General features: G+C 35.2%; 2 protein-coding genes across 4 annotated transcripts; both read left to right on the top strand.

Annotated features, from left to right (window-relative positions):
* The first annotated feature begins 43 nt into the window (after window positions 1-43).
* Window positions 44-16,272, top strand: nwk (nervous wreck). Of its 3 annotated transcripts, none has more exons than XM_065348971.1 (21): window positions 44-299; window positions 399-496; window positions 600-645; window positions 725-813; window positions 903-1,047; window positions 1,146-1,282; window positions 1,596-1,659; window positions 1,752-1,880; window positions 1,966-2,088; window positions 5,342-5,596; window positions 5,793-5,870; window positions 5,962-6,016; window positions 6,143-6,231; window positions 6,335-6,488; window positions 6,663-6,841; window positions 9,501-9,864; window positions 9,962-10,221; window positions 10,317-10,458; window positions 10,551-10,685; window positions 14,768-14,835; window positions 14,982-16,272. In XM_065348971.1, exons 1-21 carry the CDS (start codon window positions 279-281, stop codon window positions 15,462-15,464), a joined length of 3,114 nt encoding a protein of 1,037 aa, XP_065205043.1. In that variant the 5' UTR covers window positions 44-278; the 3' UTR covers window positions 15,465-16,272. The 3 variants fall into 3 exon arrangements, with proteins under 3 accessions (XP_065205043.1, XP_065205042.1, XP_065205044.1); XM_065348970.1 differs by having other exon boundaries at window positions 14,765-14,835; XM_065348972.1 differs by lacking the exon at window positions 14,982-16,272 and having other exon boundaries at window positions 14,637-14,769.
* Window positions 16,273-20,803: 4,531 nt separating this feature from the next.
* LOC135834963 (alpha-1,3-mannosyl-glycoprotein 4-beta-N-acetylglucosaminyltransferase B-like) lies at window positions 20,804-26,984 on the top strand. Its single transcript, XM_065348969.1, has 11 exons — window positions 20,804-20,904; window positions 23,618-23,833; window positions 23,929-24,243; window positions 24,327-24,460; window positions 24,554-24,600; window positions 25,168-25,478; window positions 25,567-25,697; window positions 25,793-25,900; window positions 25,989-26,337; window positions 26,431-26,546; window positions 26,628-26,984. Exons 2-11 carry the CDS (start codon window positions 23,668-23,670, stop codon window positions 26,658-26,660), a joined length of 1,710 nt encoding a protein of 569 aa, XP_065205041.1. The 5' UTR covers window positions 20,804-20,904; window positions 23,618-23,667; the 3' UTR covers window positions 26,661-26,984.
* Window positions 26,985-27,994: the final 1,010 nt, after the last annotated feature.

Below are 27,994 nucleotides of genomic sequence, written 5' to 3'. Positions count from 1 at the left end.
ATCTTACAACCCCTATTTTCGTCGTGCGTGAAAGCTGCGAAGTAAACGAAAAGGATTTGTCCTAACTACCCTTCCGTAGTTTTTCCGAGCAAGTTGATTATTCGTAGGGTTGAATCGACGTACAAATTATTGTAATAAAATGTGATTATGTATAAATCGATGGATATTTTCAAGTAAAATTATAATGTTCGCGAGTCGAGACGAGTTATTCACCTTCATCGAGTTGTGTTCATTCGTCAAACAATATCTTATTCTAATACATCTAAGCAAAGATTAAAATGCAACCACCACCCAGAAAAGTAAGTTGTGTTTACAGTCCATATAAGTATTCGAGTATAAAAAGTGGCTTTTATTTAAACACGAGGTTTTCATTCAAATCGTGACTCGATATTTTACAGGGAAGTTCGGTGAAATTTTTGAAAACTCTGCATACCGAACAAATCGCCAAACTTCAAGTTAAAAATCAAACAGAATGCGAACTTTTGGAGGATTTAAGGTGAGTCTACTAGGTTTACCTTCATTCATCGTGAGCAATGCCTAGTTGAATTAAAATAAAAGTTATATCTGTTTTACTGATAACGATGTGGTTTTTTTTTCAGGAGCTTTATGATAAAGAAATCCGCACTGGAGAAATCCTACTGCGAGGTTTGTATGGTTTATACCTATATCTATCTAGCTTAGTCCGATTTTATGGGACGATATTGATTATGTTTCTGGAATTTAGGCTTTATTGAAAATCACCTCAGTGTATTTAAATAAGAAAATTACTACAAATATTCCCGATTTGAAGACCGAAGGAAGTGATGAAAGATGGTAACGCGAAACGATTTCAAGATATTATCATCTTTACGTGTACTGTACTGTTCGGTGTTTCGTTATTTATCGATTTTATTCCCATACAGGAACATGTGGAGTGTTTGGAGAACTGTTCTTGAAGAAAATGAGAAGCTTTCCAAAGCAAGACTGGCAGCAATAGAAGTTTACCTACAACAAATCGCTGACGATGCAAAAATCTTAAGGATACAAAAACTACAAGCTACCAAAAAGGTACCACTTTTAGACTTACCTATCTGTATTCTCAAATTGAATAGTTTCGCTTATCAATTTTAATCGATGGTTAAACGATTTACCTACAAATGTTACAGTGCGTTGATTTGCTAGCATCGATTCAAAAAGAAGTTCAGGGAACAGTACAAGACGTTGAGAAAACTAAAAAAGTCTACTTCGACGAAGAACACTGCGCCCACGATGTACGAGATAAAGCAAAAGATATCGAAGCGAGGTAATTATTCAATAGGTGGAAATATGTATTTTAGGTTTAAAAGCGACCGAAAAATCAATGCTAAGTGAACCTACGGTAATTGTTGCTCCGCGTATCGATCTGGCTTTTATATACTTCATTGTTCGCTATGTATAAAAATACCTACCTTTTGAAGCGAAAAATTATACAAAAACAATATGATCTTTTTTCAATGCGTGCTTCTTCCTAAAGGTGATATTGATTTTTTGTTGTTTTTTTTTCTTTTTCAAACGGAACGTTTAAATATAAACTTGCAACGAATAAAAACCCTCATCGTCTTGTTTTTCACTTGCAGATTAAAACGAAAGAAAGGATCATTTTTCCAGTCGTTATCAACGTTACAGAAAAGCAGCGCTAAGGTGAATATCCAAGACTTCGTATTCTTTGTTTCCGATACGTCATAACTACTATAGCTATTGTTGTATTTTTTTTTTTTTTTTTTGTTATCAAGGTTTCTGCAAAACGAGAACAAATGGATGATAAATCTGTAGGTGCTCGAAATGATTATTTGCTTAGTTTAGCTGCAGCTAATGCTCATCAGACCAGATACTTTGTGAATGATTTACAAACCATTATGCAGGTATTTTTTGGCGTATTATTTTTCTTCTTTCTATATGTGAACTAATCCTATAAGTAATCCTCCAAAATGGTATTTAATTTGACAGACAATGGAAAGCGGGGTGTATGAAAAAGTACAAGAATATTTTACATTACTCGGTAGAGCCGAATTAATAACCTGTAGTGCTCAGCAAAGCAGCTTCACCAAAGTGCGAGATCAATCTCAACAGGTCTGTATTCGTTTCCTCTACACATGTCAGGGAGCCCGCATAAGAATCACTTGCACCCCCTGCCGATCCTCCGGGACAACTTTTTTCTTAAAGGGGGAGTCCTAAGGAACATTTCTATAGCCCTTGTCCTCAAAAAAAAAGTGGCCCTACTTACAAAATGGCGGCCATTTTGATTGACAGGTCAGCCGAAATCGCAGATTTTGCATTCCAACATAGGACTAGCATACAAATTTTTAAACCGTACAAAGGTAGATCGAATTAGCAGGCAAAACTTCATCACCTTTCGAAATTTCGAATGCTAAAGTGCTTTTCAAAAGTCAAATTTTGGCCAAAATGTGAGAAAAAAATCAAAATTTTTACCAAATTGGCCTACAAAGCTGAAATTTGGGATACCCTATTGTCGACCTACCAAGTCGATTGGAAACTGTTTCAAACCGTTTTGATCAGTTCTGAAGCCTCTAGCAGATTATTTTTTGAAACTTAAAATTCTCACAAAATTTCATCAAATGGAGTTGGAAAGCCGAAATTAATTCTGTAAACTAATTTCAATACGCTATGAAGTCGACTGCAGGTGAATTTCAAGTCGTTTTGGAGCCTCCAGCGATTTTTTGGAAATTACTGGAGCCTCCAGTAGATTTTTGAAACTTGAAATTCTCACAAAATTTCATCAAATGGAATTGGAAAGCCGAAATTAATTCTGCAAACTAATTTCAATACGCTATGAAGTCGACTGCAGGTGAATTCCAAGTCGTTTTGGAGCCTCCAGCGATTTTTTGAAAATTACTGGAGCCTCCAGTAGATTTTTGAAACTTGAAATTTCTCAAAATTTCATCAAATGTGGTTAGCAATCCGAAATTTACTCTACAACTAATTTCAATACAATAATAATTATGAAGTCGACTGCATCGTGGTTTCAAGTGGTTTTGAACCTTCCAGCTACTTTTTGGAACTTTCAATTCTCCTCAAAACGCCATGAAACCTTTCAAAAAGTCACTGGAGGCTCCTAAATCACTTGAACCCACCTGAAGTCGTCTTCAGAGGGTGTTAAAATTGGAGTGCGTGGTTAATTTCAGCTTTCCATCTCCATTTTGATGAAATTTTGGGGAAATTTCAAGTTTCAAAAATTTACTGGAGGCTCCAGTAATTTTCAAAAAATCGCTGGAGGCTCCAAAACAACTTGAAATTTACCTGCAGTCGACTTCATAGAGTATTGAAATTAGTTTGCAGAATTAATTTCAGCTTTCCAACTCTATTTGATGAAATTTTGTGAGAATTTCGAGTTTCAAAAATCTGCTGGAGGCTCCGGTAATTTCTAAAAAGTCGCTGGAGGCTCTAAAACGACATGAAATCTACTGGTAGTCGACTTTATAGAGTATTGAAATTAGTTTACAGAATGAATTTTAGCTTTCCAACTGCTTATTATGAAATTTTAATTTTCTAAAATCTATTGGAGGCTCTAGAAATTTTCGAAAAGTCGCTGGAGACTCAAAAATGACTTGAACCAACCTGAAGTCGATTTGATGGCGTATTGAAATTGGAGTACACAGTGAATCTTGGATTTCCAACTCTGTTTGGTAAATTTTTATGGAAATTTCGAGCATTGAAATATCTACTCGAGGCTCCAGTAATTTTCAAAAAGTCGCTGGAGGCTCTAAAATGACTTGAAATCCACTTGCAGTCGACTCCCTAGCGTATTGAAATTAGTTCACAGAATGAATTTCAGCTTTCCAACTGCTTTTGATGAAATTTAGTGGAAATTTCAAGTTTCAAAAATTTACTGGAGGCTCCAAGAATTTTCAAAAAGTTGCTGGTGGCCACAAAATGACTCATACCCACAATCATTCGATTTAATAGCGTGCTTAAATTGGATTGCAGCGTGAATTTCCGCTTTCCAACTTCATTTGTTGACATTTTGTGGAAATTTGAAGTTTAAAAAATGTGCTGGAGGCTTCAGAACTGTTCAAAACGATTTAAAATCGTTTCCAATCAATTTGGCAGGTCGAAAATCGGGTGTATCTCAAATTTCAGCTTTCTAAGTCAATTTGGTAAAATTTTGATTTTTTTCTCACATTTTGGCCAAAATTTGATTTTTGAAAATTCACCAAAAATCGAAAAAGGCACTTTAGCACTTGAAATTTTAACACAGGTGATGAATTTTTGCCTGATCTTTCGATCTACCTTTGTACGGTTTAAAAAATGTTATGCTAGTCCTATGTTGGAACGCAAAATCTGCGATTTTGGCTGACCTGTCAATCAAAATGGCCGCCATGTTGTAAGTAGGGCCACTTTTTTTTGAGAAAAAGGGCTAGAAATGTTCCTTAGGACTCCTCCTTTAAGAAAAAAGTTGTCCCGGAGGATCGGCAGGGAGGTGTAAGTGATCCTTATGCGAGCCCCCCCCCCGCCAAACACGATTTTTTTTTTTAAGCCACGATGATAAAAATTAGATGTTAGTTAATTTGCCTATGAACTAATGGCTAAGTAAACAGATATAATAATTAGGCAGCGATTAGGCAACTTTTGAACGTTACCTACATTATTTTCCTCGCAATAGAGTAACCGATCGATTAAGGAAGTAATGACGCGGAAGAGATTTATAGCAAATAAAAGGCATAACGCGGTGAAAAAGGAAAATGCTATTATAACAATTACTTCATTTTCTAAATGGCAATAAAAATGCGAGAAAATTCGTTTGAATTAATTATACGTAATTGTAGTGTATTTTTCCTTGTTAACTAACGAATAGCCTATGCAACAAACCAACAAAGTATATGTAGGGTTTTATTTTGTTTTTGTAAAGGTTTTCAAAAGTAAAGGAAAAAAATGGTCCAGTGATGAAATATGTTTTGAAATTTAAAAAAAAAAAACTTTTTACTTGAAGTTGAAACTGGAATGTTGTGATTTTTTCTAAATTTTATAATTTTAATTTTGTTTTAATACGTATCATCTTTTTCTTTCTTTTTTTTTTATTGATAAGGAAAGAAGAAAAGTATTTTTTTCTTATAGACTAATCATTTCTTACGTTGCAATTTTTACGACGTTGAAACTACAGAAAGCTACAACTGATTGTATATTTTTCTGCATTTTTGTTGAGATGTTTTCAATTTTGAAAATTCTAAAAAAAAAAGATTACTTAGGTAACCAGTATTTTTATTTTTGATTCCCTGTTTCCAAAATATTAATAAACTTTTTCGTAATTTTTTTGACCTACTTACTCTAATTTTATTGCTCTGTAATTTCGAATTCGATCTTCCAGCTTACCAGAGAGTACAACTTGCAATGCCTCTATCTCTACTACCCTGTTCTAAAACAACACATCCAGTACGACTTCGAAGCCTGCGACAATGACTCCATAGACTACGTAACCCTCGGCTACGGTAACAACGCAGTCCAATCTATTTCGGACGAAGTTAAAGAATGGCTGGAAATCGTAGCTCGCGAAAAACGAAGTGTAAGAACGAACACCAGACGCATCCAAAACCTGTGCATTCTACGAGAACAGGGAGAAAAAGTACGTATTATATTTTGTGTGGCACAATTTCCGGTCACGAAAAAAAACCACGATCGTCCCCTCTCTCTCCGGTAATTAAATCAGACGGGGAGATTTTTTTTTCAACATAAATATTGCGTGTTGAATTATCAACAAACGATCCCTAGTGTTTATAAATGTACCCTTTGAGCTATTAATTTACTTGGATTTTGTTTAGGTCGATCCATCTGACCCGAGTGGACCCGATATTGATACAAAAATTGAAGAATTACACGAAGCTATTCGTAAATCAGAAGTAAGATCGTGATTCTTCGGTTCTACATTTTATCATCACCTTGCATTTTTGTGAAATTTTTTGTAATAAATATTAAACGTTCTGTTGACAGGTACTTAGAGTTAAAACTGAAGCTAAGGTGGAATTGTTGAAGAGATCAAATGAAGGTAGGGATACCTATACTTATTTTTGGAAGACCACTTTTTGCTGCAGGCCTTAAAAATGGGGGGGGGGTGGATTTAGTATTGAATCTTAAACTTTTTCATTCATTCTTTCCGCATTATAATTTCCAGATAACGTCAGAGATCTAGTCAAGAAATTAGAAGACGAAATAAACGCCAGTATGGATTTGGAGGAAGAAGAATTCAAAAGCGAAGAAGCGGTACAAAATTGATTATAATTTCGCGTTTAATAAACCCGCAAAGAAGCGTTATTAAAAATCATATAATTTTCTAAATTTAACGCGATGCGATTTTATTATCTAGCGCCAGCTTTCTGTATCCGAATCGGTTAGAAAAGAGCCCGAAGAGGGAACATATTCTTCCGAAGAAGAAACCGTATCGTATAAAGCGGCCGAGAAAACCGCCTCTGTCGAAGAAGACAGCGGTGGGGGTACAAGTTCATATACGCCGTACAATCGTAAGTTTTTATTATTTGTTGATTCGTCCTAAGTCATAAATTTTATCGGTTTTTTCGAAATCCTTTTCTTTTTGAGATGGGGTTTTAAAAGGATATCGTCGTGAAAGTTATGTTTTATATTATGGTACATGTGCCCGGCTTTATATCGTTTTTATTGTACCTTGTGCACTGCAGTTTCACGTTCCGAAGATGTTTTCAAGCAATTGGAAGCTAGCTGGGATACGAATGATTCGACTTCGGCTGGAGATACACCTGCGGCTACCATTTATAAACCGGAAGATGAGAATTTGCAGAATACCTCGTACGAAGAGTTCGAAACGCCGTTCAAGTGTACCGTTCTGTATAATTACACGGTAAATATGGAAACATTTGCGTGACAGTGCTCGACTGATTGAGATTTTTTTTCAAAAGCTTTTAATCAATTACCTATTTTTGGAGCCTGGGAGATTTTTCGATAGACTTACTACCCGATGAGAACTTTCTCTTCTTCCTTATTTGGTGAAAATAGGCAATTATGTTATCGTTGAACCTATACAAATTGCATATTTGTACGATTGCAGGCGTTACCAATGCAGTCAACTACGTTCGAGTTGATCTGGTGGATATTTTGAGTTTTTTTGGGGGGGGGGCTGCTCAAATTTAAAATTTAAAATTTTTATAATTTGTGAACTTTTCTCAAAATGCGGGATGGGGGGGGGGTGCAAGGATTTTTGAACTTAGTGCCCTTGAAAACCTTACAAACATGTCACAGGTCATTTTCAATTTTTTATTATTTTTAGGGCAGGGTCGGGGGGGGGGGGTGGGTCAGAATGATTAAATCACAAAAATAAGCCAATAAGTAAGTACATACCAATGTTGAATCCGACATTTTTGAATTGATAAAAATCAATATTAGCAACTTTACTTGATTTTTTCTAAAAATAACCTAAAAAAAAGTATCCTAGTTTTCAGTGTAATTTTAAAAAAATTTTAAATCCGAGAAATTTTTGAAAATCTTTTCCAAAAATACGAAAAAAATCAGTATTTTACCAAATTGACCTACAGAAAACTTGAAATTTGGTACAGGGTGCCCAGAAATATCGAGCACCCCTAAGAAAGTTTTTCATTAAAAATATAGGTTGGCAACGTGAAATATGTAGATGCGTATGATTGGTGGAATGTTATCTCTCCAGTCCAACAACCAATCATGTGCTATTATTATTATCATTCACCGTGACCAACCAAAGTATTTTAGTAGAAAACTTTCTTAGGGGTGCTCGATATTTCTGGGCACCCTGTACTTACGTACTAAGACAAATCTCCTCATTTTTGATTTCTCAAATCGATTGGAAACAGTTTTGAAACAATTTGAGCAGTTTATTTAAGCCGATGGGAGATTTTTTCAATTTTTGGACCGTTTTTATATGTAGTACCTACTCTGAAACGGGGGGGGGGGAGATCAAGAATAGCTTGTGTAGGTATACTTAACTTTGACTTTCTAAGTCAATTTTAGTCCAGTCATTTTAGAAAAATTTTTAGCCAAACCTCGAAAAAATTGAGGGAAAGCAGAATTTTACATTATTTGTTTGGATAAAGGTCTCTAAAACAACCTATCAAAAGTTGCACCCCGCAAGAGGTCATTAACCTTTGTCGATACAGGTTTTTATAAGCATGACCAGTTCAGTTAAAATATATTTTTCGATTTTTGGTGAATTTTTTAAAATCAAATTTAGGCCAAAAATGGGAAAAAACTCAAAATTTTACCAAATCGAGCTATAAAGCTTAAATTTAGTACATACTCTATTCTCGACCTGCCAAATCGATTGGAAACGATTTCAACCCGTTTTGAGCAGTTCTGGAGCCTCCAGCACATTTTTGAAACTTCAAATTTCCACAAAATTTTATCAAATGAAGTTGGAAAACGGAAATTTACGCTGCAATCCAATTTAAACATGCTATTAAATCGACTGCTGGTGGGTATGAGTCATTTTGTGGCCACCAGCAACATTTTGAAAATTCTTGGAGCCTCCAGTAGATTTTTGAAACTTGAAATTTCCACTAAATTTCATCAAAATCAGTTGGAAAGCTAAAATTCATTCTGTGAACTAATTTCAATACGCTAGGGAGTCGACCGCAAGTGGATTTCAAGTCATTTTGGAGCCTCCAGCGACTTTTTGGAAATTACTGGAGCCTCCAGTAGATATTTCAATGCTCGAAATTTCCATAAAAATTTACAAAGTAGATTTCAAGTCGTTTTAGAGCCTCCAGCAGATTTTTCAATGCTCGAAATTTCCATAAAAATTTATCAAACAGAGACACCCTATTTTTGACACTATTCTGAGGTGAATCACAGGCAGTTTCAATCCGTTTTGGAGTCTCCAGCAGATTTTTAGAAACTTATATTTTTTCAAAAAATGTCACAAAATCTATCCAAATCAACTTTTGGCCAGCCAACTCCATCTGATGAAATTTTGTAGAAATTGCAAGTTTCAAAAATGTGCTGGAGACTCCAGAACTGTTCAAAACGGTTTGAAATCGTTTCCAATCGATTTGGCAGGTCGAAAATAGGGTATGTCCCAAATTTCAGCTTTATAGCTCAATTTGGTAAAATTTTGATTTTTTTCTCATTTTTGGCCTAAACTTGATTTTCAAAAATTCGCCAAAAATCGAAAAATATATTCTAACTGAACTGGTCATGTTTATAGCTGTGACGTAGAATAATTTCAGTTCAATCACTTTTTTCCCTCTGACCCTTCATCTCGGCGATATACCTATCCGAAAAACGTAGACTGACAAAGGTTAATGACCTCTTGCGAGGATAGCAGACAAGCCATTGTTTGACATTTTAAGAAATTGCAGATGCATAGAAATTACGACCCAATTGGACAGAAATGTATTGGTACCTATTTAGGCACTTCACTAGATCATCTTGGGGAAATCCTGAGGAAAAAAAAATTGAGCGGAATTGGAGGACCATGTCTAGCAGGACTTTGCTAATAATGTCTATATAATAGTATAATTTTTATTTTCCAGGCTCAAAATCCAGACGAGTTAACCATCGTAGCGAACGAAGAACTGGAAATACTCGGCGAAGGTGACGGAGATGGTTGGCTCAGAGCTCGTAACAGCTCAGGACGCGAAGGTTTCGTACCGTGCACATATCTAGATTCATTCACCGGCACCGAAGAAGAGCCGGTTGACCACGAAGAAGCCCTACATGCGGATACAGCTTCTCATCTACCTCCCCAAATATCATTCTCTTCTGTCGATTACACCGTTGACTCGAACGATGACGGCACCGCAGCCATTGACAATTACGAAGCCGACGCGTATCTGGATATGGCCGTACAGCATTTAGATTCCGATCAAGTGACCACGTTCGTGCCTCCGGTTGCTAGTCAGTATCTTACTCCTAAAAATACCTACTTGAAAATTTAACGAAAAAAAAAAAAAACAAACAAACAAATTACACGAATGATTTTTATTGTACATAGGTGAATATCCATCTTCCTACGAACCGCCATCTTACGATGATCATGGGGATTACTGCGTTGCTTTGTACGATTACGAGGGTACTGCCGAAGATGAGCTTACGTTCGCTGAAGGGCAAATTATCAAAGTGCTTCGTAAAATTGTCCACGATGGTATCGACGATGGTTGGTGGGAAGGAGAATTTGAAGGAAGAAAAGGACTGTTTCCTTCGTTGGTCGTTCAAGAATGTAATAGACATGGGCATCCGTTAAATTACGATGAAGTAGGTTCAAAGTTCTGATACTCGTAGATGCTGATTTATAGATTGGCTCATAATTGTACTTACCATGATATCTCATGATGATTTTTCTTGAAAAGGATGGCGAGATAGTACCAGACTCAGCTCCTCCAGTTTATACTCCTCCAGATGTACCGGAGGAGCATTTAATTACCGACTCCGGTACAAGTTCCTCGGCTCAACCACCCGGTGCTTTTCCATTCGATCAAACTGCTGAACAAGGTTTGTGATTTTTTGTACCTTTTTCAAGTACCTACCTACCTTCTTTTGATGTTTAGGTTGTAAGTTAATTATATTTTTACGATGACGTTTAGGCAATTCTTCGGAAAAATTCGCCTTCGACAAGATATCAGACAATCAGCACAAACTGTACAATACTCAATTTGATGATGACCAAGCTCCTCCTGATCTACCACCTCCACCTCCTCCAGAACCTCCAGCGATAACAGGTGAAATATTTAAAAGTTGTACGAACGTTTTATCGCAAAAAAATTTTCCATTGTTTGAAAATCATCGTTTATCGAGTTGATTTTAAACCAGTCATAAGGCAGGTGTTCAAACTGGTACAAAATTTTTTGAGCTGGATGGAGCTATAGATCAAAAGAACGTGCTAAAATATATCACTAGACAAAATTTCTGAGGCTGTAATGCATTTTTCAATTTTTTGGCAAATTTTTCGAAAATCAGACATAAGCCAAAAATGAGAAAAACGAGGAAAATTATTATCAAATCGTGAACATGTTTTTTGCTTAATGTCAAGAATTGGGGTGATTGTATTTTTTTTTCTATTTGTCCTGACATAATATCAAAAATTCATGAAAATTTTGACCGAGTTTTTGAAAGTCACGCAAATTTTGGAATGCCCCCCCCCCGGCAAAAAACATATCCATGTTAAAATCAAAATTTTAGATAGTAGGTACCTACCAAATTGAACTATAAAAATCTGAAATTTGAAATACACCCTATTTTTGATTTGCCAAATTGGTTGCAAACGGTTTCGAACCGTTCTGAGCAATTTTGGAGCCTCCAGCAGATTTTTGAAGGTTGATATATACCTATCAATAAAATTTCACCTAATAAAGTTGGAACGCTGAAATTCAATGGTTCCCCATAATGCTAAGTCGACTGGAGGAGATTTCCAGCTGTTCTGGAGTCTTCAGTAACTTTTTGGAAATTCCAGTTTCCCAAAACATGCAATGAAATTTGTCCGGAAATCAAAGATTTTATTGGGTAGGTACCTATTTTGAAAAGCATAAATTTTCAAAAAGTCGCCGAAGGTTTCAAAATGGTTTGAAAACACAAGGCTGTCGTCATACGTAAAACAACAGCAGATCAGTGAATTTTTCAAATTTTCAATTAATTGCATGGAATCGATGGACAAAAGTGAACTGGCGCTCATTGATTTAAAAAAAATGGTGCGTGATCGAAAAGTTGGGTCAATAACAAGCACCAGTTGCAAGTATACGTGCTAAGTTGATTTCAGCAGATTTTATGACGTTTTTTGGAAGACTGGAATTTCCAAAAAGTCACTATCAGTCAACTCACCTTGTTAAAATTAGGGTATATAGTGAATTTTAGCTTTCCAACTTCATTTGGTAAAATTTAAAAAAATTTGCTTTAGACTACAAAACTGCTCAAAAAGGTTCTGAACAGTTTTCAATGGATTCAGTAGGTCAAAAATTGGTTACATTCCAAATTTAAATTTTATAGGTCAACTTGATAAAATTTTGATTTTTTCACATTTTTTTTTAGGCCTTTTGCATGATTATCAAAAATTGACCAAAAATCGAAAAATGCACTAGCACTTGAAATTTTAACCAATGATGTATTTCTACATGTTCTTTGGACCTAGCTTTGTCCAGTTCAAAATTTTTGTGTCAGTTTGAATGCCTTCCCGTCAGAACAGGGTCATTCAAGGTCAAATCTCCAAAATTTTTGCAATCGGAATCGATGATTTTATTGAATATTTTTTATGTTAATAGACCTCGATTTGCAAGGAAGATAGGGGTACTCAAAATTTTGCAGAAAATATTGATACCGCAAAGTTCCAGTGTTGCCAATTTTTTAAGCACCAAAAATTAGCTGGAAAAGTCCAAAAATGGCATTTCAATTTCTCCATTGCGTCAATGCTCAAAAATTCTAAAGAAATTACCCCAGGACCCAAGTACAACTTTTTTTGCTGATCGACGTTCGTATTAAAAAATTTAGGTGGCATTTTTTCGTATTCTTGATTTTTAAAATGATAAAGATTATCAGAAAATACAATTCGTTTCCCTAAAAAGGGCCCAAACAGACTTCTTTTCATCAATTTTACACCATATCATTTTCAAAAAATTTGTGTAAAAGCATTCAAAAAATGATTAAAAAAATGAGAAGTATGTTGAGTGAAGTTAAACTAATTTTAACTACTTTTTAGCCAAATTTTTGTAAAAAATGGGGCTATTTGCGGTAGGCCAGATATTTTTATTTATAAGTTTCAGCACGATGGTGATTTTTACATTTGATGACCTGGAGCCTGTTCTAATTGATCAAATAAATTCAAACTTGGGGAATGGGGTTCTCTTGGATACTAAAATTGGCCCCTGCAGTTGGAAGGGTCAAAGTTGAAAATTACAGAAAGGTCATTTTTTTGGAGAAGCACAACTTGGCCTCAAATTAATGAAAAGAGTTCAAATTCATACCACTAGTGAGTATTACCATTGTGATCAACATATCCAAATTTCAGCTTCCTAGATCATCCCCACCCCATTTAAGGTGGAAAAAACCTGATTTTGACCCTATTTTTGACCCCACCCCACTCTTAAAATTGATCTAAGGAGCCCCAATGCCCAGTATACAATGGAATGGTGCCACTTGATTGTATTTTGCAGGTTTCAACCTTCCAACCCAATTTGACCCCCAGTCCAGGGTCAAAAAGTGGATTTTTTTGGTTATTACGTGTTTTTCAACCTTTATAAAGGCTACAGCCTCCCCAAATTGGCCTAGAACGTCCAAATTTTCACAATACATTGGGAGGATGTACCCAAAGTGCCTTTTGCAGGTTTCAACCTTCTAACCCTATTTGATCCTTCTCCAGGGTCAAGAAAGTGGATTGTTTTGGCTATTTTACATGTTTTTCGACCTTTAGGAAAGCCTACAGCCCCTCCAAATTGACCTAGAGGGTCCAAATTTTCACAGTACATTGGGAGGATGTATTAGAAGTGCCTTTTGCTGGTTTCAGCCTTCCAAACCCATTTGACCCCTCTCCAGGGTGAGAAAAGTGAATTTTTCAGCTATTTTCAATGTTTTTTTTCAACTTTTAGAACTTCCTGTAGCTCTTTCAAATTGACCTAGAGGGTTCAAATTTTCACAGTACATTGGGAGGATGTACCCCAAGTGTCTTTTGCAGGTTTCAGCGTTCCAAACCCATTTGACTTCCTTCCAGAGTTAAAAAACTGGATTTTCAGCCGGTAGGCCAGACTTTTTTATTTATAAGTTTCAGCACGATAGTGATTTTTACTTTTTATGACCTGGAGCCTGTTCTAAATGATCAAATAGAGTCAAAATTGGGGAATGGGGTTCTCTGGAAAGCTAGAATTGACCTCTGCAGTTGGAAGGGTCAAAGTTGAAAATTACAGAAAGGTCATTTTTTTGGAAAAGCATAATTTAGCCCCAAATTGATGAAAAGAGTCCAAATTCATACCATTGGTGAGTATCGCCATTGTGAACAACATATCCAAATTTCAGCTTCCTAGGTCATCCCCACCCCATTTAAGATGGAAAACCCCTGATTATGACCCTATTTTTGACCCCACCCCACTCTTAAAATTGACCTAAGGAGCCCCAATGTCCAGAATACAATGGGATGGTGCCACTTGAGTGTATTTTGCAGGTTACAACCTTCCAAGCCTATTCGACCTCTCTCCAGGATCAAAAAAGTGATTTTTTGGCTATTTTATGTGTTTTTCGACCTTTAGGAAAGCCTGCATCTCCTCCAAATTGACCTAGAGGGTCCAAATTTTCACAGTACATTGGGAGGATGTACCCCAAGTGCCTTTTGCAGGTTTCAGCCTTCCAAACCCATTTGACTTTTCCTTCCAGAGTCAGAAAACTGGATTTTCAGCTGGTAGGCCAGACATTTTTATTTATAAGTTTCAGCAGGATGGTGATTTTTACATTTTATGACCTGGGAGCCTGTTCTAATTGCTCAAATAAAGTCAAACTTGGGGGAAAATCTCGCTAATTTGACATTGAATGACCTGACAGAAAACCAACTAGTAAGATGTACCAGAGCAATTATCAAATAGATAACAAAAACGTTGCTATTTATGTTCTTTTTAAATTTTAAGTACCTATACCCATATTCATTACGGGAAGAAAGACATTATGATGACCTATTTACGTATAGATTGTATAATTAGGCGAATTCATTACGTCGAGTAGCTGCTTCAAAAATACACGAAACATCGATGATTGGTATCAAAGGTGTAAATTAATAATTTCAACTAATGCCTAATTATTTTTAACGCTGCTCTTTCGGGAACCGCAGTAGCCGATCTACCAAGAACATCGGTACCAGATATAAGTATAAATATAGTGTGCGACGATGGAAGTACGCAGGTACGAATATAGTTATACCAAATTTCGATACCTATACTTACTTTATTACTTACATTAATTTAATATTCTAACCATACGATGGTTTATCATTATTGCAAATGGAATATCATTTTTATCACACGATGCAACCTTATTCTCTATCACAGGATGGAGATATACCTTCCGTTGACGTCCAGGAAATCGGTGATGACGATCCAGATGACAAGGACGAAGCAGCGGACGATCCGTCGGGTGATTTCAATTTGGGCGTCACTCAAATCGTAATCACAGCTCCGACACCTAGTTCAGATTTCGCGGATAAAAGCTTCCCTCCTAATCCGGCTCCTGATGATTCACAAATGTCAATTGCTGCTGTCAACTTGGAACGGCGTAAATCGGCCGGCGAAATTAACGAAGCCGAGCCACCCCTTTACGACGCGACGCTAAACGATGTCGTCGATTATCCAACCACCATCATCGAAGAACCCGAAGAAGAAGAAAAAGAACAAGAGGAAATCACTACTTCGAGATACAAGGAAGACTGCGAAGATAAATCGCCAACTGCGCCTAGTTACCCACAAGTTGTACCGGAACAGTTGGAACCGCATCAGTTGCAAAGATTGCAGCAGTTGAAGGAATCTAATGCCTAGGTTTATGGCACAATAAGTCTATTCGCGAACGAGATAATAATGCGTTTTCATTTTACCCCCGATTATAACTCTTAATTGTATAATTTTTTTTAGCCATAATTTCGATAACAAAAAAAAACATTTATAGGGTTTCTTTATTATACATTATTTATCACCTTATTACCTTGTGTGAATTATAAATGTTAAACGATTATTATTATATTGTTTTAAGCATTAATTAATTGTTTAATATTTATACATAATATGTAATATTCTCTTTTAATCATCTAGTCAAAATGTTAATTATGAAATAAACAGGCCGCTTTGTTAAAGAGTACAAGTTATTTTTTATCGTACAGAAAAAAATACATACTTTAAATAGGTACGTCATGATTTGTTCTGAAAAATCATTTAGGTAATTATTTTCTTTATTAGATTACCTATATCTAAATATTTGCATTGCGTCGAGTTATTCATTAGAATTTTTAACGGTATAGTGTTTAATTAGTAGCAGTATCTGTTTACCCACCCAGTATTTGAGTACCTTTTTATACCTACTTCAAAACTCAAGTACCTACCTAACATACCTACACCTTCGTATAGAACGTTCGATAGCTACATCTAATTTAGAGTATATCCTCATTCCGGTATATTTTCTGTATACATAATTCTTAATAATATTTTTTTTATTTCATTTGTGCATCGAGTATTCGTACAAAAAATAGGTACTCGAAACATTTAAAACTTATTTTTACAGTTTGTACATTGAAGAAACATAGGTACATTGAAGTTCTACTGATTATTGTCAATAGATGATGTTGATATTGTTGATCTGCTGTTTACATTTTGCATTTCTTTGAAAAAGAATGAAAGGTAATGCCTACTGCACCTCTGGGCTTAGGTACTTTGAATTTTTATTTTTGAATTCTGTCACTAGTTTTTTGATGATGCTTCAGCAGTACGAGGTGCAATGGAATTGGCAAATAATTATCAAAAATTGGTCAAGAGGGTTGAAAAACAACCAAATCCTTTAAAAAAAGAGACATCGATTCGAGTTTGATTTTATTAACGTATATCGTAAGTAGGAACTCGTAAATGAGTTGAATTTGAACTCTTTTCGCAAAAAGAGTTGAATTACCTCTGAAGAGTTGACTCAGACTCAAAAAGAATTTGCCCAGTTCTGATTTCACTTTAAGTATATTAGGTTAGGTATTCCAATTAATTTATGAATCAGTATTTTCATTTTCTATTACGTCAATTGCCTGTATGATTTCTTCTGAAGTGTGTTTGCTTACTTAAGCATACCTATACCTACCCACAGTAAAAATGGATGGTAAGAAAAAAGTTTTGTCTGTTTTATCAAACCAAAGTGTCCAAAATGTCCATAAAAACAGTTCAAGGAAATCCACGACTTAAAAATAACTCTTATGTCAGCAAATAAAACGAAGTGATTCGTGATTGCTCCATTTCCCCTCTCCCCTCACTCCTTGCACTTGGGTGTATTTATCCTTTATTCCCTCTCCTTAATTGTACATTCCGATATACCTACGACTCGTAGGTATGTCTACATAATATCGTTTGAATGGTTCGAAAAACTTGCATTGACAATTTGACGTTGAAATTTCATTTTTTAAATTTTAATTTCAGATGTAAAAACTGCTGAAGGTCGTGTCATCGAAATAATAGGTACTTAAAATTGGAGGATTTTAGATTGAATTACCCAAACACTTTTTTTTTGGTTCCAAATGGGAGATTTTCATTTAGTCGAGGGGCCCGCATCAGGATCACTTGCGCCCCCTGCCGATCCTCCGGGACAACTTTTTTCTTAAAGGGGGAGTCCTAAAGAGCATTTCTAGCCCTTGTTCTAAAAAAAAAAGTGACCCTATTTACAAAACAGCGGACATTTTGATTACTAAGTCAACCGAAATCGCAGATTTTGCGTTCCACCATAGGACCAGCGTAAAATTGTTTAAACTGTACAAAGGTAGATCGAAAGAGCAGGCAAAAATTCATCACCTGTCAAAATTTCAAGTGCTAAAGTGTCTTTTTCGATTTTTGGTGAATTTTCAAAAATCAAATTTTGGCCAAAATGTGAGAAAAAAATCAAAATTTTACCAAATTGACCTAGAAAGCTGAAATTTGAGATATACCATATTTTCGGCCTGACAAGTCGATTCGAAACTGTTTCAAACCGTTTTGACCAGTTCTGGAGCCTCTAGCAGATTTTTGAAACTCGAAATTCCCACAAAATTTTCATCAAATGGAGTTGGAAAGCCTAAATTAATTCTGCAAACTAATTTCAATACGTTATGAAGTCGACTGCAGGTGAATTTCAAGTCGTTTATGAGCCTCCAGCGATTTTTTGAAAATTGCTGGAGCCTCCAGTAGATTTTTGAAACTTGAAATTTCCCCAAAATTTCATCAAATGTGGTCAGCAACTCGAAATTTACTCTACAACTAATTGAATGGTGCTATTCAAGAAGGTCCTATCGCCAAAAAACTGGTTTTGAGAAAAACACATTTTTATATTTCAGTGTTTTGCTATTTTGGTTTACAATGATATAGCGAGCTCCGGTTTTTTTTGTTGAACAGAAGCATCTTTCCACTATTTATTTCCTGCGCAGTAATTTTTTTTCCACCACCAATATTTCCATGGGAGCGCTTTACAAAAGAGACCTTGATAGGACCTTCTTGAAACGACAGGACCTTCTTGCGGTTATTCCACCTAAAAATCGATTTTATTCCTTCTCAAACCCACCAAAAACATGAAATAGTTCAGACAACTTGTTAGGTACGTAATTTACAAGTTTAAAACACCAACTCTTGAGGAAAAAATTAAATTCAGAATCACTCGATTTTTTTCATTTTTACAAAATTTGATTTCCGTCGCACCCCACTCCCCCTCCCCCAAGGGGTCGGGCAAAAAAAAGGACATCGGATTCGAATTCCTCGTTGAAAATTACTACGAAATCACTACTTCCAACTCTTGAGTTTTGTTGTAAAACCCCATGCGCCCTTTTTTTTGCCATCCAAGTCACTGTGGTGAGCCGTCCTCACCAAATTCATATGGCTGCTGTTTGTGAAAAACACCACATGGTGAGCTGCGGTTTGCACCATTGTGTGCAGAAAATGTCAGAGATTCAAATTTCATGAACTCCTCAAAAAGGTCCTATCGGTCGATAGGACCTTCTTGAATAGCACCATTCAATTTCAATACAATAATATGAAGTCGACTGCATGGTGGTTTCAAGTGGTTTTGAAGCTTCCAGCTACTTTTTGGAACTTTCAATTCTCCTCAAAACGCCATGAAACCTTTCAGAAAGTCACTGGAGGCTCCAAAATCACTTGAACCCACCTGAAGTCGTCTTCAGAGGATGTTAAAATCGGAGTGCTTTCCATCTCCATTTTGATGAAAGATGAAATTTTGGGGAAATTTCAAGTTTCGAAAATCTACTGGAGGCTCCAGTAATTTTCAAATAATCGCTGAAGGCTCCAAAACGACTTTAAATTCACCTGTGGTCGACTTCATAGAGTATTGTAATTAGTTTGCAGAATTGATTTTAGCTTTCCAACTCCATTTCATGAAATTTTGTGGGAATTTCGAGTTTCAAAATCTGCTGGAGGCTCCAGTTTTGGGCCAAAATGTGAGAAAAAATCAAATTTTTACCAAATTGACCTAGAAAGCTGAAATTAGGGATATACCCTATTTTGGACCTGCCAGATTTATTGGAAACTGTTTCAAACTGTTTTGAGCAGTTCTGGAGCCTCCAGCAGATTTTTGAAACTCGAAATTCCCACAAAATTTCATCAAATGGAGTTGGAAAGCCGAAATTAATTCTGCAAACTAATTTCAATACGCTGTGAAGTCGACTGCTGGTAAATTCCAAGTTGTTTTGGAGCCTCCAGCGATTTTTTGGAAATTACTGGAGCCTCCAGTAGATTTTTGTTGAAATTTTGGAGAAATTTCATCAAATGTGGTTAGCAGTCCGAAATTTTCTCTACAACTAATTTCAATACAATAATATGAAGTAGACTGCATGGTGGTTTCAAGTGGTTTTGAAGCTTCCAGCTACTTTTTGGAACTTTCAATTCTCCTCAAAACGCCATCAAACCTTTCAAAAAGTCACTGGAGGCTCCAAAATCACTTGAACCCACCTGAAGTCGTTTTCAGAGGATGTTAAAATTGGAGTGCATAGTTAATTTCAGCTTTCCATCTCCATTTTGATAAAATTTTGGGGAAATTTAAAGTTTCAAAAATTTACTGGAGTATTTTACCAAATTGACCTATAGAAAACCTGAAATTTGGTGCTTACGTATTAAGACGAACCTCCTTATCTTTGATTTCTCAAATCGATTTGAAACAAAATTACTTGACCCACCTGGAGTCGTCTTCAGAGAGTTCATAAATTTACTGAACGCTCCAGTAATTTTCAAAAAAATTCTGGAGGCTTCAAAACGACTTGAAATTCACCTGCGGTCGACTTCATAGCGTATTGAAATTAGTTTGCAGAATCAATTTCGGCTTTCCAACTCCATTTTGATGAAATTTTGTGGGAATGTCGAGTTTCAAAAATCTGCTGGAGGCTCCAGAACTGCTCAAAACGGTTTGAAACAGTTTCCAATCAATTTGGCAGGTTGAAAATAGGGTATATCCCAAATTTCAGCTTTCTAGGTAAATTTGGTAAAATTTTGAGTTTTTTTCTCACATTTTGGGCAAAATTTGATTTTTGAAAATTCACCAAAAATCGAAAAAGGCACTTTAGCGCTTGAAATTTTGACAGGTGATGAATTTTTGCCTGCTCTTTCGATCTACCTTTGTACGGTTTAAACAATTTTATGCTAGTCCCATGTTGGAACGCAAAATCTACGATTTCGGCTGACCTGTCAATCAAAATGGCCGTCATTTTGTAAGTAAGGCCACTTTTTTTTTGAGTACAAGAGCTAGAAATGTTCCTTAGGACTCCCCCTTTAAGAAAAAAGTTGTCCCGGAGGATCGGCAGGGGGTTGCAAGTGATCTTTATGTGGTCCCCCCGACTAATTGCATAAATTGCAAACGAGATTTCATCTCTATAGGTACATTAGTTTATAAAATCATTTAAATTGTGAAAAATTTTTCAAAAAAATTGAAAGCACCCATACTTTTACCTTGCAAAAGATGAAAAGGAGTTCTATACGAGTAAACCCAAAAATGTTTGGTCGGTTTATTCTCGGTTTGTAAAAATGTTTTATCTCGCACTGCAACCGCTGTTAGGGGAGATTAAATTTATTGTGTCGTAAACAAATTGGTCATCGGTAAATGAATCATATTGTATTTTACCAAATAAGTACATAATAATTTCATTATCCTTATCTTCGTGTTCGTAGTTTCGGTAATTAAAATCCTGTACATCACATTTTGTTGGTCGTTCGGTTGTTTATAATAAACTTGAACAAGTACCTATCAGCATCGAAAAATTCATTGGTAAGTACCTACCTAACTTAAGTGTTTAATAGGTTTATATTTTTTTAACTCATTTGTTCCATGTTTTAAAACAAGTGAAAGCAAAACATACCTGCCCAATTAATATCCGATTCGTCAAAATTTTTTGTAAACTTTTTTTTAAAAAAATTATTATTATTGTCGTTTCAAACATAGGTTTAAATTTCGATCGAGTTTCCTCGTGTTTTAAACGAGAGCAGAAAAACACGAATGATTTTCAAGTGGTGACATTTACATCCTTGCCGTCAGAAGTTTTCTTGCAATTTTACGTCTGAACTTTCAGTCACAAACTTACCCACATTGACTGACGACAAAAGAAAATGTTTTTCAAAAAATGCTAAAAAAAACTTTTTTTTTTGAGAATTATTATTATTATTTTTTTTAATTCAAAAAATGATTAGGTACGAGGTAGGTCTATTTATGTTTGAAGAATTCACAAATTTTCAAAGTGTTTGCTTAAACAACAGCCTTTAGTGTAAATTTTTAAAGAAAAGTATCCTATCTGATTGTTTTTTTTTCAAGTACGAAGACTCTCTACTAAAAAACAAAAACATGTGATTAAAATAGTAAAATGGGCATTCCCAGGATATATCAAGTGTTAAAAAGTCATAAGGCTCATTGAGTATTTTTTAGCCCCCAAATTTTAAAAAAATTGTTCAGATACAGGGGTGCCCAAAAGTCAGTTTACGCCATGATAAATCACATATAATTCAAGAACTAAGCCTCCTAAAGAAAAACTAATGACATTGATCTGAATCTGATAGGAAATTTTATCCTATTTTCTTTTTTTTTTTTAATAAAAACGCTAGACCCTGGAGGGGGGGGGGTGCTAGCAAAATCAAATTTTGTAAAAATTAAAAAAAAATCGAGTGATATGTGCAAAAGTAGATTTTTTGGGTCGAGAAACACAAATCTGAGGTCCTTTTCTCCTCAAACCCCTTGGGGACGTGCTACCAAAATCAAATTTTATAAAAATGAAAAAAATCTAGTGATATGTCAAAATATACGTAGGTTTTTTGGGTCGAGAAACACGAATCTGTGGTTCTTTTTTCTCTCAGACCCCCCCGGGGGCGGTTGGGGAGGCGCTACCATTTTAACAAAATTTTATTTTGGTAGCACCCCCTCCTGCCCAGGATCTGGGCGTTTTTGTAAAAAAACAATTTTGACGCTTTTTTTTTTTTTGAAAAGATCATTTATATTTCATCAAATTATGGGAATCATGTTAAAAATACCTAAAATTAACTGCTGAATTAATTTTAAACTTTTTTCGCCAATTTTTTTTCTTCAAATTCACGTTTTTTGACAAAAAAGTTGATTTTCCCAGCGAACAGTGCATCGTAGAGAAAAATGACCCTGAAGAGAATTGTAGAGGATAAAATCTCCTATCAGATCAATGTTATTAGTTTTTCCAACTTTGTGAATCTCTTTTCTAACCACAAGTATTATTTTCTGAAGTTTAGACGTGATTTTGAGTCTTTGCATCCAAAAAGGTATTTTTTGGGCCCAAAATTGTCAAAAAATTTTCCTATTAAAATGGCTGAAAAATGTGATCTTGCAGCTAACTTTGAAACTATTCTTCTCTGGTCACACAGATCGAGTTTTCTGAAGTTTGGGTTTGGTTTTTGAGTAAAAAATTGCCCAATAGAGATCGAAAAATGTGATTGGGCCAGCTATGTTTTTTGAAATCGTCTGAAGCTCAACTTATGTCTAAAATATACGATTTCCAAAATTATATGTAGCTGCCTATTTGCATTTTTCCACCATTTTTGAGCAATTTTTTAATAATTTTTTGGGGCTTAGGAAATACCTTTTAGAATGTCCATACTCAAAATCGTGTCCAAACCTATAAGGAAACTAATCTTGTGACTAGAAAATATCATCTCCAAAGTTGCAGCATCCCAATCGCATTTTCCGACTATTTTTGGACATTTTTTTCAAATATTTGAGACCCAAAAAACACCCTATGCCTTTTTAAGGCTTGACATTTCATGGAAATTACTAGGTACCTATTTTACTATTTGAGGCACATGTTTTTACTTTTTTTATTGGTGAAATTGGCTAAAAATTGAAATTTTGAGACCTTTGGACTCCTGTTGGACCAGCAGTTTTGCGATTCAGCAGCTTAAAATGTTGTAGTGAACTGCCCAACGAATCCTTTTCCTTTCAAAAAAAAAGTCGGATCAAATTCGATAATCCATTATTTCAAAATAATACTTGATACAAATTATAAAATAAAATATCTACCTATGAAATGAAATACACAAGTTTTTCTACTTTCGAACTTCGAACTTCGAAGTTTCATTTCGTTTCGTCCTTTTTAGCTCAGGCTTGGAGCTACCTTGAAAAGTCGAGACAAAGGTAAATCAATTAAAAATACTTACTAATTGAATTTTCCCTCGACTTTTTCCCCTTCTTCCATCCTTCTTTCACTCTTTCCCTTCCCACTTTCCCAGTTCCCAAACGATGACATAATTTTTTTTCACTCCGCAAATAATAGAATGCAACTTTTGGTAGCACTGATAAGATGATAAGCTTGATAACATTTTCATGTTTACTGTTCGATTCGATGGAAACTCCGTACTATAAAATCGGCAGTAGTCACTAGTTTTACTCTTCACGAGCAGCTCGATGATAATTCACCATGTGTTTTTATTTTCGGTACAAATGTGCTTAATTAAATAAATCATAAATGAAGCGATCGCGTACGACGATGGAAGCTATAACACAAACGTGAACCCAACTGCCATGGTAAATAAGTCTTTCTACACAAATGGTGATGAAAGCGACTCTGCGATGGCGATTAAATCCTCCTCAAAATCTTTTCCGGTAGCTGCCAAACGATACCATTTAACAGCATGGTTCATTTTCATGGTAGTTGTGACATTTATCCTAATCATTTACACCGAACCAGGTACCTAATTGCATCGATCGACTATAGATAAGATATATTATACTCTATCGTAATCACTATATACACTTTAACGCTTCGTTCGTTCGCTATTGCAGAATTATCAGATGCTGAACATCATCTTATCACCAGAATGGGCGAATTGCACGTGAAAGAGAAATACTTAGATTACCAGTACCATTCTTTAGAAGAACAAACCACCAACATGTTAAGTAAACTGAACTACATACTGACAACGAATCCTAACATTACTACTGCTCAGATTCAAAATATGCTGAAAAATATTACCGACGAATATTCGCAATCCAAGTTCTCTCTCAAGCCTCCTTCTATATTCGACTTCTTACCTCATTTGTCCATTAATTTCTCGAGCTTGCAACCCTTCTATAGAATATCAAAAGGTCGACAAGGAGGTAAACAAATTTACATCGATGTTATCGTTTTTTTATTGTTGTATGTACTTGACTAATTGTTTGTTTTGTATATATATATATAGTTACCACTGTACTTGGCATACCTACTGTTCGAAGATCTGCTCAATCTTATTTATTATCCACGTTGAATGATTTGATTTACAAAATGTCTGTTAACGAAAGAAACGATACGCTGATTGTTGTCTTAATTGCCGAGGTAATGTGTACACTTACCTACCTACCTATACCCATTATTTGTGTGATTTCTGTATTCGTTTGTTCTAATAGTCTATTGTTTCCTATTCTTTAGACCGATGAAACCTATGTTACTCAAGTTGCAAATGAGATTTTGAGCCAGTAAGTTGATGTGTATTGAAATTTGTCGCTTTTTTACTCGCTATATTCGTCATGTTGGATTTATTTTTGTGACAACTAAACAATAACATATGCTAATGTACGTATTATGAATCTCTCGAGACACACAAGTACGTCAAGTACATCTACATTTGTCTCTGCCAGGTCAACACACTGGTTTTTCTGGGTGATTTTCGATTTTTTTCCACGTTATTCGAGACACGAAACAATGTTAATTTTTTATTCAACTTATCGTTTATTTAAACTCGTGAAAAACTGAAGTAATTATCGAAGTTCTTTATCTAATTTCCGTATCGGCTCAGTGAGCGTGGCAACGTTGCGTTGAAATCAAGGTGCAAGATCCATTCGAAAAAAATTATGTTAAATACCTATTGAAAAATTTTAACGTATTTTCACGATTATTACGAACAAAAAAAACATCGTAATCGTTTAATAAAAAAAAAATACGATAAGAATATTAAAAGTGAGGTTAAATGAATTAAAATGAAAATAGTAATGCAGATTTATTACGAAATGATGTAATTCTATCGGATCATTTTTCACTTTCAGGTTCAAAGAAGAAATCGAATCCGGCTTAATCGATATAATCTCACCACCTTCATCCTTTTATCCAGATTTTGATAAGTTACCTACAACTCTTTCCGATCCTATGGAAAGGGTTCGCTGGCGAAGTAAACAAAGTTTAGATTTCGCTTTCCTCATGATGTACGCTTACCGAAAAGGAATGTTCTACGTTCAACTCGAAGACGATATATTAGCTAAGAAAAATTATCTATCAATTATGAAGGAAGTAGCGTTCTCCAAAATTGCTACCAAACAGCCGTGGTTCGTGCTGGATTTCTGCCAATTAGGCTTTATCGGTAAGACGAATCGTGTCGTAAGTAAATAGTCACGTGGGTGTTTGTGTGTGACGATTTGAAAAAAAAAATTATTGATATTTATGCGCAGGTAAAATGTTCCGATGCGTCGACTTACCTTGGGTGATACAATTTTTTCTAATGTTTTTCAACGATAAGCCAGTTGATTGGTTGTTAGATGGGCTTATACAGACGAAAGTTTGCAGTTTAGAAAAAGATAACGTAAGTGTTACGACGACGACGATAATGAAATTTCAACTGAGAGTAATCTGATATTTACATATTTACGCATACTATGTTTGTATAAATAATTACAGAAAGACTGTAAACGACAAAAAGAACGTTTATGGGTTCATAATAAACCGTCATTGTTTCAACACATTGGCACTACTTCGTCATTGAAAGGAAAAGTACAAAAACTAAAGGTATAATTTATATATTACTCGAGGGATATCGAATTTGAGAATTTCGATCCAACTTAATTAATGCGTTGTTATTTATATGGTTTTATAGGATAAACATTTTGGCAAAGTTGCCCTGTTTTATCCACATTTGAATCCGTCTGCCAGAGTGCTCTCTTCGATATCTGTTTACAAAAGACATACGTTGAAACGAGCTTACGACGGTGAAACTTTCTTCTGGGGGCTGATGCCTCGAGCCAATGACTGGATATCGTTCGAATTTCATCAACCAGTTTATATTAAACGATTTAAATTTAAAAGTGGTAACGCCGAGTCACCGTCTGATAAATTGTACAATACGTCGGTGTTGGCTTGGTTCGACTCGGCTACCACTTCATCTCCGTTACCTTTTTTGAAGTCCAAATATCATTACCAGAAAAATGATTCTTATGTTGTAGTTGGTGAGTGGATTTTTCCATACGTGGAATAATTACCTCTAAATGATTAAGTTTTTATATTTTAATGATTTTTATGTGTTTTTTTTATTCGAACAGGTTCTTTCGATAGTTTAGGAGTAGCTGTAGGAAACTTAGGCAAGAGACTAGGAGCGGTGAAGGAGTTGCGACTTGTGATACATAACGATAGTCAAAACTGGGTCATCTTGAGTGAGGTATAGACTATTATTTATTTGATTATTGTAATCATTTTTGAAATAATCCGAAAGTTGTTCATAATTTTTTTATTTTTCCAGATAATGATAGAAATAGATACAAGCAAGCGGTGATAACAAGCTTTTTTCAAAACTTAACTATGTACTTAATAACTACTTAATATACGTAATCTATATACTTAACATTTAATTATCATTCTAGTCATTATTCATTCTAGTGATAAGTAAAATTATGTGAGTGTTCACCATTTTCAATTTAAGTACGTACTTAGAGTGTTTTGTTTTCAAACTCAATGTTTATAGTTTTTTTTTTATTTGTAATGCTATTTGTATTTTTGTTTTTAATCTGCCATCGGGTTTTGTTTTAAATTATAAGATGTTGTTTTACAAACTGTTCTGTATTTTGAACTGTCAATATTTGAAAATTTTTCACTTTTACTACGAATGAATTCATTTCGAAATGAAAATAATTTTAAGTCTCGTTTTCACGGCAAAAAAACTGAGTTCCCAAAAGTGCAGTTTTTTGCTAAAATATTAAGTCCGGCATATGACAATAGGAGTAATTGCACCCCCCCCCCGCCGATCCAACGGGACAACTTTTTTCTTAAAAGGGACATCCTAAGGAACATTTTAAAGCAAACTTGCCCAAAAAAAAAGTTGGCCTTACTTACAAAATGGCAGCCATTTTGATTGACAGGTCAGCCGAAATCGCAGATTTTGCGTTTCAACATAGGACTTGCACGAAATTTTTCAAACTTTACAAAGGTAGATCGAAAGATCATGCAAAAATTCATCACCTGTCAAAATTTCAAGTTCTAAAGTGCGTTTTTCGATTTTTTGGTGAATTTTTGAAAATCGAATTTAGGCTAAAAATGAGGGAAAAAATCAAAATTTTACCAAATTGACCAAGAAAGCTGAAATTTGGGATATACCCTATTTTCGACATGCCAAATCGATTGGAAACGGTTTCAAGCCGTTTTGAGCAGTTCTGGAGCCTCCAGCAGATTTTTGAAACTCGAAATTCCCACAAAATTTCAACAAATGGAGATGGAAAGCTGAAATTTACTCTACACTTCAATTTTAATACCCGCTGAAGACGACTTCTGGTGGATTTCAAGTCATTTTAGAGCCTCTAGCGACTTTTTTGAAAATTACTGGAGCCTCCAGTAGATTTTTGAAACTTGAAATTTCCCCAACATTAATTTATCAAATGGAGTAGACAAGCTGAAATTTACTTCGCAGGACTACATGGTGGTTTCAAATGGTTTTGAAGCTTCCAGCTACTTTCAGGAAATTTCAATTTTCAAAAAAAAAAAACGTCATACAACCTTTCAAAAAGCCGCTGGAAGCTCCAAAACGACTAGAAATTTGCCAGCAGTCAACTTCGTAGCGTATTGAAATTAGCTTGCAGAATAAATTTCGACTCTCCATCTCAGGTTGATGAAATT

This window comes from Planococcus citri, chromosome 2 (assembly GCF_950023065.1).
Source record: "Planococcus citri chromosome 2, ihPlaCitr1.1, whole genome shotgun sequence".
Classification (NCBI taxonomy): Eukaryota; Metazoa; Arthropoda; class Insecta; order Hemiptera; family Pseudococcidae; genus Planococcus; species Planococcus citri.
This window is presented reverse-complemented; position numbering and strand designations above follow the sequence as displayed.